Source organism: Salvia splendens, chromosome 4 (assembly GCF_004379255.2).
Source record: "Salvia splendens isolate huo1 chromosome 4, SspV2, whole genome shotgun sequence".
Taxonomy (NCBI): Eukaryota; Viridiplantae; Streptophyta; class Magnoliopsida; order Lamiales; family Lamiaceae; genus Salvia; species Salvia splendens.
Window position 1 is genome coordinate 31674508 of NC_056035.1, and position 14261 is coordinate 31688768.

The window sequence follows — 14261 nt, forward strand, 5'->3', positions numbered from 1 at the left end:
ACAACACCACCCCCAATAGTAAAGACGTATCCACTTGTTGAAAGTGAGTCTCTATTATCGGATATCCAATTGGCATCACAGTACCCTTCAAGTACCGGGGGTATCTCGAGAAGTGTAGCCCAAGATTTTGAGTATGTTTTAAATATCTCAAAACCCTCACAAGAGCTCTCCAATGCTCTTTGCTTGGATTGCTCGTGTAACAACTCAGCTTGTTCACGGCACAAGCAATGTCAGGTCGAGTGCAATTAGTCAAGTACATAATGCATCCGATCACCCGTGTATACTCTTCTTGAGCAACAGGCTCGCCTTTGTTCTTGCTCAAGTGAACGTCGAGTTCAATTGGAGTCTTAACCGGCGCGCCATCATAGGCTTTGAATTTATTCAATATCTTCTCAACATAATGTGATTGTGTTAAGATGATTCCTTCAGACGTTCTTAGAATCTTCATTCCAAGAATTACATCGGCTAGACCCATGTCTTTAATGTCAAAGTTTCTCTTTAACATGGCCTTTGTATCGTTAATTACTTGAGTGTTACTACCCAAGATTAACATATCATCAACGTATAGACACACTATAACATGGCCGTTATTAGTGCTCTTAATGTAGACACATTCGTCGCACTCGTTGATTTTAAACCCATTTGATAACATCACATTATCAAACTTCAAGTTCCACTGCAATGGCGCTTGTTTCAATCCATATAGAGATTTTACTAGCTTGCATACCTTTTTCTCTTGTCCAGGTACTACAAACCCTTCGGGTTGTTCCATATAGATTTCATCTTCTAGTTCACCATTTAGAAACGCGGTCTTTACATCCATTTGATGAATCTCAAGATTGTGCAATGCAGCAATAGCGAGAAGCACTCGGATAGATGTAATCCTTGTTACAGGTGAATAGGTATCGAAGAAGTCATGTCCTTCCTTTTGTTTAAAACCCTTTACTACTAATCGGGCTTTATACTTATCCACTGTTCCATCGGCCTTAAATTTCCTTTTAAGTACCCATTTGCAACCTAGAGGTTTCGCACCTTCAGGTAGATCTACCAACACCCAAGTGTGGTTTAGCAAAATTGAATCAATTTCGCTTTGAACAGCTTCTCTCCAATGCAGCCCGTCTGGGCCAGCAAAGGCTACTTTTATTGATGTTGGTTCTTCATCCAACATGAAAGCAATGTAGTCAGGACCAAAAGTTTTTGGTGTTCTGACTCTATTACCACGTCTTAGTACTGTATCTTTTGGATCGGGCCTTGCACGTTTGCGCGATTCAGGTTCCGCATCCGCTGATTTAGAACTAGTGGCTTCTTCTTCCACTGGTTTAGAACTATTGGCTTCTTCAATTCTTGTCTCAGAATTGGTTGAGACTTTTTCCTTGTCTTTGCAAGGAAATGTGTTTTCGAGAAATACAGCATTCCTCGACTCAATTGTTGTTCCTACTGGGATAGTCGATATTTCAGACTTGTGAACAACAAATCGATATGCACTACTGTAAAGTGCATATCCAATGAAGATGCAATCAACCGTCTTAGGTCCGATTGTAACTTCTTTGGGCGGAGGAACCATTACCTTTGCCAAACACCCCCACACTTTGAGATATATGTAGGATGACTTCCTTCCCTTCCACAACTCATAAGGAGTGACATCTTTTCCTTTGAGAGGGATCTTATTCAAGATATAGTTGGCTGTCAAAACAGCTACCCCCCACATGTTATGTGGTAATCCTGAAGTTAGAAGCAGTGCATTCATCATCTCTTTTAGAGTTCGATTTTTGCGTTCTGCAACACCATTAGATTGTGGTGAATATGGTGCAGTCGTTTGATGGATTATACCACTTTCGTTGCATAATTCCTCAAACGGGGCTACATATTCGCCTCCTCTATCGCTTCGAATCGTTTTGATTTTACAACCAAGTTGATTCTCAACTTCGTTCTTATAACTTTTGAACGCTTCTATTGCTTCATCTTTACTTCTTAAAAGATAAATGTAGCAATACCTTGTGCAATCATCTATGAAAGTGATAAAGTACTTTTTACCACCTCTAGTTTGCACCATCTTTAAATCACATACGTCCGTGCGAATTAATTCAAGGGGTTTTGTGCTTCGTTCAACCGAGTGAAACGGCAACTTAGTCATTTTTGCTTCAAGACAAATTTCACATTTATCTTGGATATCCAATTCATTAGCCTTTAGTAAATCTAAATTTACTAATCTTTTAATGGCTTTTGAATTTACATGTCCCAATCTACAATGCCACAAATTTGAACACTCAGTCAAGTAAGAGGAAGTAGATGCTTTATTTTTATTAGCCAAAGGCTTTGCAACACTGCGAGTTGCCACACTAAGCTTGAAAAGCCCATCGGTTACATAACCTTTTCCGAGGGATTTTCCAAACTTATACAAAGTAAACCTATCAGACTCAAATACAAGTTTAAACCCCTTATTAACTAGTATTGATCCTGACACTAGGTTCTTGCAGATGTCCGGGACATGCAGCACATCCTTCAAAGTGATCGTGACGTCAGACGTCATCATGAGAATCACGTTACCAACGCCGAGGACTTCGGACGATGCTTGATTCCCCATGTTGATCTTCCTCCCTTCAGCAGCAGTGTAGGAGGCAAACTTGCTCCTATCTGAGCAGACATGAGCAGTAGCGCCGGTGTCGATGTACCAGCCACCCTTGTTATCCACAAGGTTAACCTCTTCGGTGACCACAGCAATGAGGTCGTTTTCATCCCAGTCCTTGAACTCCTTCTCAACGACGTGGGCAACCGGCTTCTTCTTCTTGCTGCAGCAGTCTTTAGCAAAGTGGCCATGTTTGCCACATTTGTAGCAGTCGCCTTCAAACTTCTTTGAAGGCTGCTTTCCCTTCCCTTTGTCGCTTGGACGGTTGGGGCGAAGGCGTTTGTTGGAGGGACCGCCCCGCTCCAACAGATTGGCTTTGGCTTCAAGTGGGGTGAAGCCCTTAGCCTTTTGGTCGCTTTTGCGCACATCAGCCTCAATGCGCAATTTCACGATCAAATCTTCAAGGGTCATCTGCTTTCGCTTGTGCTTGAGATAACTCTTGAAGTCCTTCCAACTGGGAGGGAGCTTGTCAATGATCGTGCACCTTAGGAATTTGTCGGGCAAGGTCATCCCTTCAGCCACTAATAAGTGGATGATCATTTGGAGCTCTTGGACTTGCTCCATGACGGGTCGAGAATCGACCATCTTGTAGTCCATAAATTTAGAAACTACAACTTGTTCCGTCCCTGCAGCATTATCTATGCTATACTTCTTTTCTAGGTTTTCCCACATTTGTTTAGATGTGGTTACATTGGAGTATACATTGTAGAGGCTATCATCTAATGCACTTAAAATAAAATTTTTACATAGATAATCCCTTTTTCTCCAAGCTTCATAGTCCGCCATGACTTCGAGCCTAGTCTCTTGGTCGCTTGGCGCGGGCGGCTCGTTTTCAGTGAGAAAGTTGGCGACGCCCAATGTTGTCAAGTAGAACAACATCTTTTGGTACCACCTCTTGAAGTCAGATCCTCCAAACTTGGGTGGTTTCTCGGCAGGTGGCATCATTCTTGGTGCCAAAGGTGCCGCAGTTGGTCCATGGAAGGGACCAATTCCGTTGCCCCCGAAGGAGCAACAACATGGTTGGGCATAGAGCCCTCACCATTCATGTTGGGCATAGAGCCCGCCATGGTCATGTCGGGCATAGAGCCCGTCATGTTCATATTGGTCCCGGAGGAGCCAATACCCGTGTTGGTCCAGAAGGAGCCAGCACCCGTGTGAGACCCGAAGGCCCCAACACTCGATCCATTAAAGGATCCGAAGGAACCACTAAAAGTGGAACCAACTGTTCCACTCGAGGTGGATCCGCCAGTGAGCCCATGGGTGTTAACATACACCCAAGGGGTTGTTGATGAAGATGGATAGAACCCAGGGGTTGGCATCATCGACGGAATCGATGAAGTGTTGACCGGTCCAGTGGTCGCCATGGTGGAGGGAATGGCAGCGGCGGAGGTGGCAGCGGCGGTGTTGGAATCGGTCGACATTTCCAGCAAATGTATTAAGTGTTTCGAACGTTTTTAGGTTCATTTTAGAGTCCAAATTCCTTCAAAGGCAAGTTATATCTCGTCTTGCGATTGTTGGTTTCTGGATTACAAGATAGCAAATCCAGGCGTAATACAACCCAAAAGAAGGAATACAGAAGGAAGAACTGAACTGAAATTACAACTTAAAAAAAAGAAGGAACTAAACCAGTATGGTATGATAGCCGAGTCGAGGAGGCCTCTTTCCGCAAGACGAGATACGCCCCGGTAATGCTCTCGGTTTGGCGTGTCGTCCCCAAAGGTAAAACGGCTACGTCTCTTTTGATGCAGCACCGCAATCAGCAGAGCTCCGGCGAACGGGATGGAGGAGAGGGCAGAGCTTTCGACAGAAAAACAATGCAGAGAGGGATGGAGCTTATGATGCTGAGAATGCTTGTGAATAATGTTATACTAATGCAGTGGAATGGCTAGCCTATTTATAGGCCAAGCCACCATGCAGGGTCAACCAAGCCATGAAGGCTCATCATGGCAGATTCGTAACCGCCGGCGGTTACGAGAGTGTGCCTCGCTTGACGACGTGTCAAGCCACTTGGACTGCTGACTCGGCGGTGGTCTAAAAAGATTAGTTTGGGCCAAGCACCAAGCTCAAAGACCACCCAAAGACCAATTGCCAAGATCCAAGTCCAAGATCGGGCCCGAGGCCCGCGAGCGCAAGCGCGGGCACGGGCACGGGCTCGGGCTCGGGCGGGCGGGCGGCGGCGGCGGCGCGCGCGTGTGCGCTCTTTCACCCATCTTGGTCCACTATAATTATTAAGTAACATAAAGGCACTTAATTTAAGCACATTAAAAGATGTGTTAATCCTCCAATGTGGGATAATTAACACTAGTTAATTATTTCCTAATCTCCAACTCCAAGCTTTAATTAAAAGCTAATTATGCCCAACTTTAATCCACTATTTCTCACTCACCGGAAATCGGATTTGAGAAAGTGAATATACTACATTTATCTACGTAAAATGTAGATCGACGCTATGTCATTTAATTTCACAAAATTAAATGTTTCGTCACATTTATTATTTGGTCAAAATCCATTGACCGGGCATATTTAATGCATGATTTTTACAGCGATGAAAACACCAGATGATACGGTGCTACTCCTATCGATTTGTCCGGCGGGATGATACGGTGCTACTCCTATCGATTTGTCCGGCGGCGAGATACCGGCGGAAAAGGGGGCCACGTTCATGCGATGAATTCCAGTCGAGCAACCAGAATAACTCTAACTAGGATTTTGGAATGATAGACTTGCAGAGAAAGTAAATAGCATAAAAGTAAAAGACGAAAATTAGATGATTCTGACTACTAAATAACTAATAGAATATGGGGATAATTCCGAAGATATGCTAGTATCACGACACACCTAAACTATTTAATTTTAGATTTTAAAGTTATTCTTGAAACTTGATGACTATTTGCTATGGCGTCATAAAACATGGAAAATGGTTGCCGAGCTGAAGAAATAATTTAGACTGTTTGACATTTTAATTTATCTCACAAATCAAACAATAGGTAGAGTGATGACAAAAATAATTGATTCATTTATATAGTCTGATTTATCAATGTATTGATTTTTATTTTCCATATATAAGACACGTATGATGACATATAAGTAAAATCATGAAATATAACAGTGCAACTGTTCAAGGAAAAATAAACTTTGTGCAATTGGCAATAAACATATGTGACCACGAAAATGACAAAAATAAATTAAATATGAATATGACGCAAATAAATGCAATATGGACCAGATACAGACGAATATAGAAAGTATTCTGAAGTGTAACGGAATACTACTAGATGATTTTTCATAAATAAAATCCAGAGGGTGAAACTTGAAAGTAGACAGTTTCTTTTGTTTCGTTATTACAAAATCACAAGAAAATATATTGATAAAAGGGCATCTGAAAAAGAGATATATAACTTACCTTAATCGACAAGCGTGACAATTTCTGTTGCTGAGTGCTTATTGTGCAATTGAAATGAACAGAAACCAAATAAATACTAACAAGTTTTATGAAAAATGGGCTCTATTTATATAAGAAAATACACCAAACTAGAATGAGGTGAACAATCTCTCAACTAGAAAAGGGGATGTAACATTTTGGCAGGCTTGGTTTCTTATGTACGAAGACGAGAATCCTGCTGGTCAGACGGACTCTGCTGACCGATCATTGACCATCCATCGGTTAAGCCGTCGTCGGGCAATTGAGACCTAAGAGGCCAAGATGAGATTAATTGAGGGACTACAAAATGGAAATGGCAAGGAGGAGTTTTACCTGTTTATCCCAATCAGTTCTCTTAGTTATGATCATCAGCATTATAGTCTGAAACAAAGTGCCTATCAGCATTCCAATCCACACACCCTAACATTACAAAAATTTCATACATATCAACATTTTTTAGCATCATTATAAACAAAACAAAAAAAATGCAACTGACCTCAACATGTAATTTCACTGCATAACCAAGCAAAATTCCAATAGGAATTCCTATCAAATAGTAGCATCCAATATTAACATAGACAACCACACTCTGCCAACCGGCCCCAATCGCCACTCCTGTTTACGATCACCAGACAAAGTTTGTGGCATTCTTCAACGATGTGCTTGCATTGTCTCGCGAATGGTGCAAGTAAGACGAGAAGGAACCGAGACTCACCAGAAAGAACCGGCTGGACACTGTTCATGAGGATGGAGAATGCCAGCAGAGGCGACAAGCGAGCGACCTCAGCAACCACAGCACGATCCTCCGTGAATACATAAGCCAGGCGCTTGCGGAAGACTAGAAAGAGTGCAAACAGCACCAGCCCTATGGCTAGTGAGATCACCACTATGTTGGCAACGGAGAACTTTGCGGCTCTGGAATCGCCCTTCCCAAGCTCGTTTGAAACGCGTACGCTGGGAAAGAAAGATGATGGAATCAACACTGATAAAGGATTATAGCACTTGGTTCTATCTATCTACCTTGCTGCAGCCATGAATCCAAGAGATATCATCATTTCCCAGCCACTGATGTTGAGACTGCAAGAAATTGAATGTAGTAGCAATGTTTATCAATTACATCCAACCTTAAACAACAACTCTGACTCAATCATACCAGATTGCAAGAGCATCAACTTCAACCATAGCATTCTCCAAATTTCCAGTCAAAAGTATCAGTATCGCGTTGTACCAGAGCTCGAGGCTCCCACCACGCAAAAATCAAGCAAAATGATCAATTCCCACCAAAAAAGTTTGGACTATTCATCAGCGAAAACAAACACAATGAGTCACTATTTCTTACCAAAGCATAGCGCCTGATGACACGGAAAGCTTGACTACAGGCCAAAGATCACTGAAAGCCGAGGCAGAAAAGCCTGTCCACGTCTCAGGGCATCCTCCCGACGTGACAAAGATCAACTGGCCGATATTCGGAATCCAGTAGGCCAAGACAGTGGACACCATTGCACCGGTGACACCAAAACGGAACTTCACAGTTAGAAGCCACGAGAGAAAGAGATGGATCGAGAGCGAGCACACTGCAAGGTATGTTATGATCATGTTCTTGCTCTGTGCCTGCAAGTACATTTGGCAGGTAAATGAGACGACGAACGAGTACATCACTGGAATGACCCAAAGGGCGATTTTCCCGGCCTCTTCAGCAATCGCTTCGTTCTGTCCAAGAGCTCTTAAGAGAGGGGCTGCGAATACGTAGATTGGGACAAGTGAAGTTGACATAATAATCAGAACAATCCATGATCTTTGAAGATGGATCCCAAGCATATGATACTGCCTTGCACCATAGGCTTGTCCACATAGAGTTTCCAATCCACTGGCTGCTCCAAGCTGCAAAATTTTTATCGAATAACAAGCCAGACCATATCATGATATCGATGATCCATGTTACATACGAGAGGGTATGAAATTAATTACCAGCAATCCATTGGCAAACCGAGTAAGGAGGGTCAAAACGAGAGCATAGGCAGCGAGCTGAGTTGAACCAATGTGGCCTACAAAAGCTTGGCTAATGACGCTTATCCCAAACGTGGAGAATCGGGTGAAGATGGCCGGGCCGGCTACCACCCACATTTTCTTGTTTTCCACTAATATCTTCCTCTGTAAACTCTCTTCATTGATCACATTTGTTCCAGGCTCTACTCCCTTTGTTAGTGCCTCTTGAGTACTATTACCTTCCATTGCTCGTATAATTATCGGTCACAAAACAACTTCCGAGCTCACACACATCACATAACGCGGGCTTTAAATAAATAGTGTTTCGAAATAAAGCTAAACGATCAAGGAATAGATGAATCAGGATCAGGATGGCAAATGAATTGAATGGCTGAATAGGGCACATATCCAATATTATTACTACAAATAGCAATTAAAATCACACTTGATATGAATAATGCGAAACAGTGGCATGCATGCACATATAAATCGAAGGAATTTTTGTAAGTTTTGGGAAAGAAGAAGTTTATTGGAAAAACAAAACTCGGAGACTTACATTGATTGATTCTGTTTAACTGTATAAAATGGATGAACGGCGCTGATTAAATTCTTCTTCTCCTCTAATTTCATGCAGTCTCCATAATATTATCCCCTCCAATAAATTAATGCTATATTCTTCATCTTGTAATATGGGCTTGTATATACTTATCAGTTAAAAAAATTACTCTATTTTGTGACAAATATGGATTCATTTTCTATTTCTGGAGTGCGATTATTTGGAAACTTATGTATGGTTTAAACATGTAATTTTCTTTGTTAGAGTTAGTATATTGTAAAGCATGTTTCATCGACCATAATTGTTTGATGTAGGGGTGAGCAAAAAAATCGGAAACCGAATATTAAAACCGAACCAAACCAAACCGAAAATTTGAAATTCGGTTCGATTTTTTCGGTTCGGTTCGGTTTTGAAAATACAAAAAAATCGATTTTTCAGTTCAGTTCGGGTGAAGAAAAAAACCGAAAAATCGAATTATATATATATATATATATATATATTCTTTAATATATTCTACTATATAATATATATTATATGTATTATTAATTTTATATTATATATAAATTATCTATTAGTATATATAAAAAATAAATTACACATATATATTAATATTATATTTATTTTTTTCGGGTTTTTCAGTTTTTTTCCGATTCTTTTTTGGTTTTCGGTTTTTGAAGTTCGGTTTTCAGATTTTCGGTTTTTCGGGTTCGGTTTGGATCTTGAACTACATTCGGTTTTGGCAAAAAACCGAACCGAACCCCGAATGCACTCCCTAGTTTGATGTCCGAAAAGACACGAAAAATGACGAGGACGAGCAGTTAATATGCAAGAAAAAACGAAAAAAGGCACACGAAAACACCTGAGGAAACACAACATAAATAGTAAGAATCCTGCAATTCTAACAAAACACAGCTGTTGTTTCTAAGGTCACAATGAATGAATGCCAAGAGGGGATTTCCCATTTAAAAATACATTCTTATCTATTGCACTTTCAGGTCCGGAGGTTAAACGGAGAAGTGTGGACGAGACGATTGTTGTGTTCTCTAGAGCTGGTAATGATAGACCCACATAAACTCAAAGCTGAACTTAACTAGCACAAAATTGGCTGTCGGGCTAATTATCCCTCTGTTGGAGTGGTTTCGGGGCTGCCCTCTTCACTGGTTTCACTCCCTCCTGCATTTTCCTCAGATTGTTCTTCCGTATTGCCTTTTGCAGGTCCAGGACCGGCTGATACCTTCACCATTGAGGGTCGCAAAAGTCTCTCACCAAGTTGAAACCCCTTCCTGAATTCTTCAATAACAACGCCTTCTTCATATTCTGCTGAATCTTCGCGCATTATAGCTTCGTGCAGCTTTTGGAAAGAGAATTTGAAGTCAGAAATATGTTACGGAACAGAATCCATAATTTAAATAAAAGAAAAACAACGACAATTTCAGCTCAATTTCACTGCAGATTATGTGAGCCTGATTCACACAATTTGGATTAACTGAGTGATCATCAAGGAAAAATTCCACAATAAAGGATATTTAAAAGTCGAAGCATCATCTAGTTATCATAACAAAGATAAAATGGGGCACCAAGGGAGAGACCACCGAACGCATATCCTAAACCTACAAGAGGGCCAGAGGAAAATATATTGCAATATTTAAGATGCCCATACCATCTCTGGTCAACTAACTCACCGAGTTGGCTCGATTCAATTGATACTTTGTTTAACCTAAAAGCGTATCCGGTTCTTCATAAAACCTGAACCGACTTTATACAGCTTTTCAAAGAGATCGGTTATAACTCGACCAAATTCTGAGCCAACTCGGGAGCTTGCCTGCATCGAGCCAATGGCCAGAGAATGATTGTAAATACAAGGCCGTTGAAAGGACTCTGTGGTTAAAAAAAACCTCGGTATTCTAAAGGGGCAACATTGTTAAAACACTTGCACAACTTGTTGTAATTGCAAAATTTCTCAATGAGTGTTATTTTTTTAGCATAACAAGGCTGTCCATGCACCTATTAGAATTACTTCCTTATTAGAAATACCGAAATAAATAGTAGGAACTCACCATCGGATCAAATGGTTTCCCAACAGTCTCCACAGGAACAACACCCAGGGATACCAGAATCTCCACAAACTGCTTGCATATGCTCTGGTAACTGTTGGTGATCTTTTCTTCTCCTTCAGTTTCCACTTTGATCTGAGCTTTTGCCCGCTCAAAATTATCCAGTACAGGTAACAAATTCTCTAAAACTTCTCCTCGTGCATTTGACACCTGTGAAAGTCGGTCTCTCTCCGTCCGCTTACGGAAATTGTCAAAGTCGGCACTAATTCTAAGAACTCGATCCTTCTCGTACTGCAATTCTTCAGATAAATTCGCCACCTTTCTCTCAAGATCAACTTTTTCTTCTTCAATGGATTTTAAGAAAGATTCTACTTCGGTAACTTTTGAATCATCATTATTTGCTAGAGCCTCCTTATATAAGTTTAAAGAAGCTATAATCACAGAACTTGGTTCATCCGCAACTGCATCAGTAGTGTCACTAGAACCATCAACATTAGCAGTGCCATCAGTGTCCCCCTGCCCATCAAAATAGAACTAGTAAATCATTCTGTAGATGCAAATTCTCTCTTGCTGCAGAAACATTTAAATCTTTCTCCTAATTTTCACCACAGAAATATTCATTCAGAAATTCCTACCAAATCAAATGACTATTCCAAAAAAACAGGCTTGGATTTTCAAACAGAAACCTAAAATCAACAGGATTTCCTGGGGAACAAGTCTCACTTAGGTAAAAAATGATTACACGTCATTAACCACATAAAAAATTATAGTTTAGTATATATTTGTATAAATGCAGCTAATTACTAAACTATTTGAGTATTATTAGCCTGGATCACTGGATGTAATACAATTTTTTCCACCATTATCTTTCCATCAGTTACAAAATACAGCTCTGCACAAAAATTCCTTCAAATAAAACAAGTTGTAACAATAACCCTATTATCTCCGGAGAAATCATCAAGTAATCAAAATTGAATAACAGGCGCGGCACACTAAATAAATAGCTCATCCATAGCTAAAAATAGAAACCAAAATTAGAGATAAAATCGAATCCAAAAGAAGATAGTACGCAAAGAGAAAAACTACCTCAATTTCAGGCTCCGAATCGGATCCTTGAGCCGGCTCTTTCTCTTGTGTCTCGGTTTCGGCCTCCGCGGTTTCTCCGTTAGCAGCGTAGGTTGAGAATTTCTGAGCGGAGAGGCTGAGAAATTTGATGCCAGTCCTCTTTAGTCTGGAGTGGTGAATACGACACCGTATCAGAGGCAGTGAGAGCCTAGAGGATGTAAAGGAAATCTGAGGAGGTTTCACGGAGGAACCACCGGCGGCGGTGCTGCAAAGATAGGCCGCGGGCGTGCTGAAGGTTGGTGGCGTTTTTAACATTGCGGCGGTGGCCATCGGAGACGGAGAGAGATAGAGAGGGAGTTGGTGAGGAGAGGATAATGGTTGGAGGAATGAAAGAGGATTGAATTTGAGGGTTTAGTCTGATCACTACTACTACAAGCTTCTGGAAAATAAAAATATATATATTAAATATAAAACTAAAATAATACTTAGTACTATAAATTAAAATAAATAAATATATTTTTGTTTGGAGTGAATTACGCAAATGGCCCATGAACTATGCCTTTTGCACGTTAATGGTCCCTGAACTTTAAAAATATCATAGATAGTCCCTGAACTAAGGAATAATCACATTTTTTATACTTTTTTCACTTTTCGGTCTAATTTTATACTAAAAATACCCCCCAAAGCTTGGTGGGTACTTTTGTCCATACAAAAAATTGGTCAATGTCACACTTTTACTTTTCAGAACATGCAGGTAGATGTGATTTGGGGAAACACTTATATATTTTTTGTCCGATTATGTATAGGAATGTACTAAATATGTAATACTCCATATATCAAATTATATACTATAATATTTAGTTGTGAAATATTTTCAAAACTCACAAAACCCCTTTTGACTTCTCACCTAACCTCTCGTCTCTCTTTCTCTCTGAAATTCACCTGTCATCCCTCCATTCCCATTCTCTTTCTTCCTCTTACTCCCCTTCTTCCTCCTGAAACCAGCGGCCACTCGCCTTGCAAGTCAGTCAAGGCACTCTCCCTCTTCCTCCAACAACCTCCATTTCCGTCTTAGATAGGGTAATACATAATGCCTCCAAAAAAACGAGCACTAGCATCATCTTTGAGAAACCAGAATGACGACACAGGCACGGGCTATCAGAAACCAGTGGTGATAGATGTAGAACAAGAGACATGGGATATCCGTTCCACAAAAATCTCCGTCTTCAACCTGAAGTCTGAATATGGTACGGTTTTTTTTCTGACTTATTTTGCTCCGCCAAAGCTAAATTGTGAAATTGACTAGTCTAGGGTTTATGGTAGATGTTGTTAACTTGGTGGTATGACATTTGTGTATTAATTTATTTTTTCAGTTAAGGGTTTAAATAAATTGATAGTTACTTTGAATGCTTTGAATGTTGAACAGTGGGTAGGCCTGATCGGTTTAGTGTGGCTCTTCACCATGCAGGTATATTTTACAAGGAAGAATATATTGAGGGCAAACTGAACTACGTGGATGAATGTAGTGTTTTACAATTTGATTTGCTAGAATTGGCAAGTATGATGGTGAAATTAGGATATGATAGGAAGATGATTTGTGAGTTTTACTACTGTCAACCTGCCTATAGTGATGCATGCATAGGCACTGAAGTTGGACCTCTACAACCCCTTATTGACGACGATCAAGTGCCCCGATTTCTATCATTGGCTACCGAGAAAGAGAAGCTTGTACATATTTACGCGGTTGCAATAACGACGGCTGAAGCAGAAGCGAAAAAAAGCTGGCCCATGATGAAATATGGAAGGAGATTTTCAGTCCTAAATCGAAGGGTGTTGTGATTTAAGAAATAGAAGCGCCACCATTGGTTGTACCGAAGTGAAAGCCGAGAAAGAAGGCAGAGTTTAATCAAGAAATACCTTTGATTGGGTGGTATGAACGTGATATTGAATTTGAAGACTTCCTTAAAGATAGTTTGACGAAAGCACGAGATGAATGGAGGAAGGCAGATTCTAAGAAAGAAGACATTGTGAAAGATCTGCTTGATGAATTTAATACAAATGTGGAGCAGGTACCGAGTTTGATATTTTGTTGTTTGTTTTTTTTGTTTGTGTAGTTGCTGAGATAACTAATGTAGACATTATTTTGTAGGTTCATTCACTGTGTGCTTCATTATTAGGGTGTGTGCTTCATTGTTAGGGAGTAGTAATATGTGTGATATTTATTTAACTTTACTCTTTTTTCAATGATGAAGATATTCTATATTGAACCTAAGTTAGGGGTTTGGGAGTAATAAGTTTGATATTTAATTGATTTTCTGGACTGATTTTGATATTCTAAATTGTTAACTGAAATTGATATTTATCATACTAAAATTTTCTTCTGAACCTAGGCTTGGCTTTGCTAACTAAATTTTCCTTTTGTAGTCAGCTGAAGGGATGGCACCAGCACGTCCCGTTGTTGAGACTAATGAACCCTCACACTCAGTTGTTGAGGAAGCAGAAGCTGCACAAGTTGAGAAAGCACAAGGTCCAGAGGTACAACCTGCAGAATAT

General features: G+C 40.4%; 2 protein-coding genes across 3 annotated transcripts; both read right to left on the bottom strand.

Annotated features, from left to right (window-relative positions):
- Positions 1-6202: 6202 nt before the first annotated feature.
- LOC121800064 (protein DETOXIFICATION 21-like) lies at positions 6203-8229 on the bottom strand. Its single transcript, XM_042199622.1, has 8 exons — positions 8016-8229; positions 7387-7928; positions 7201-7287; positions 7068-7124; positions 6763-7001; positions 6544-6662; positions 6381-6467; positions 6203-6316 (listed from the first exon to the last, which is right to left on the bottom strand). The coding sequence occupies exons 1-8, from the start codon at positions 8169-8171 to the stop codon at positions 6251-6253; spliced, it is 1353 nt and encodes a 450-aa protein (XP_042055556.1). The 5' UTR covers positions 8172-8229; the 3' UTR covers positions 6203-6250.
- Positions 8230-9449: 1220 nt separating this feature from the next.
- Positions 9450-12124, bottom strand: LOC121801278 (protein GrpE-like). Of its 2 annotated transcripts, XM_042200733.1 has the most exons (4): positions 11730-12124; positions 10647-11159; positions 10272-10411; positions 9800-9940 (listed from the first exon to the last, which is right to left on the bottom strand). In XM_042200733.1, exons 1-3 carry the CDS (start codon positions 12036-12038, stop codon positions 10307-10309), a joined length of 927 nt encoding a protein of 308 aa, XP_042056667.1. In that variant the 5' UTR covers positions 12039-12124; the 3' UTR covers positions 9800-9940; positions 10272-10306. The 2 variants fall into 2 exon arrangements, with proteins under 2 accessions (XP_042056666.1, XP_042056667.1); XM_042200732.1 differs by lacking the exon at positions 10272-10411 and having other exon boundaries at positions 9450-9940.
- Between the last annotated feature and the right edge of the window lie 2137 nt (positions 12125-14261).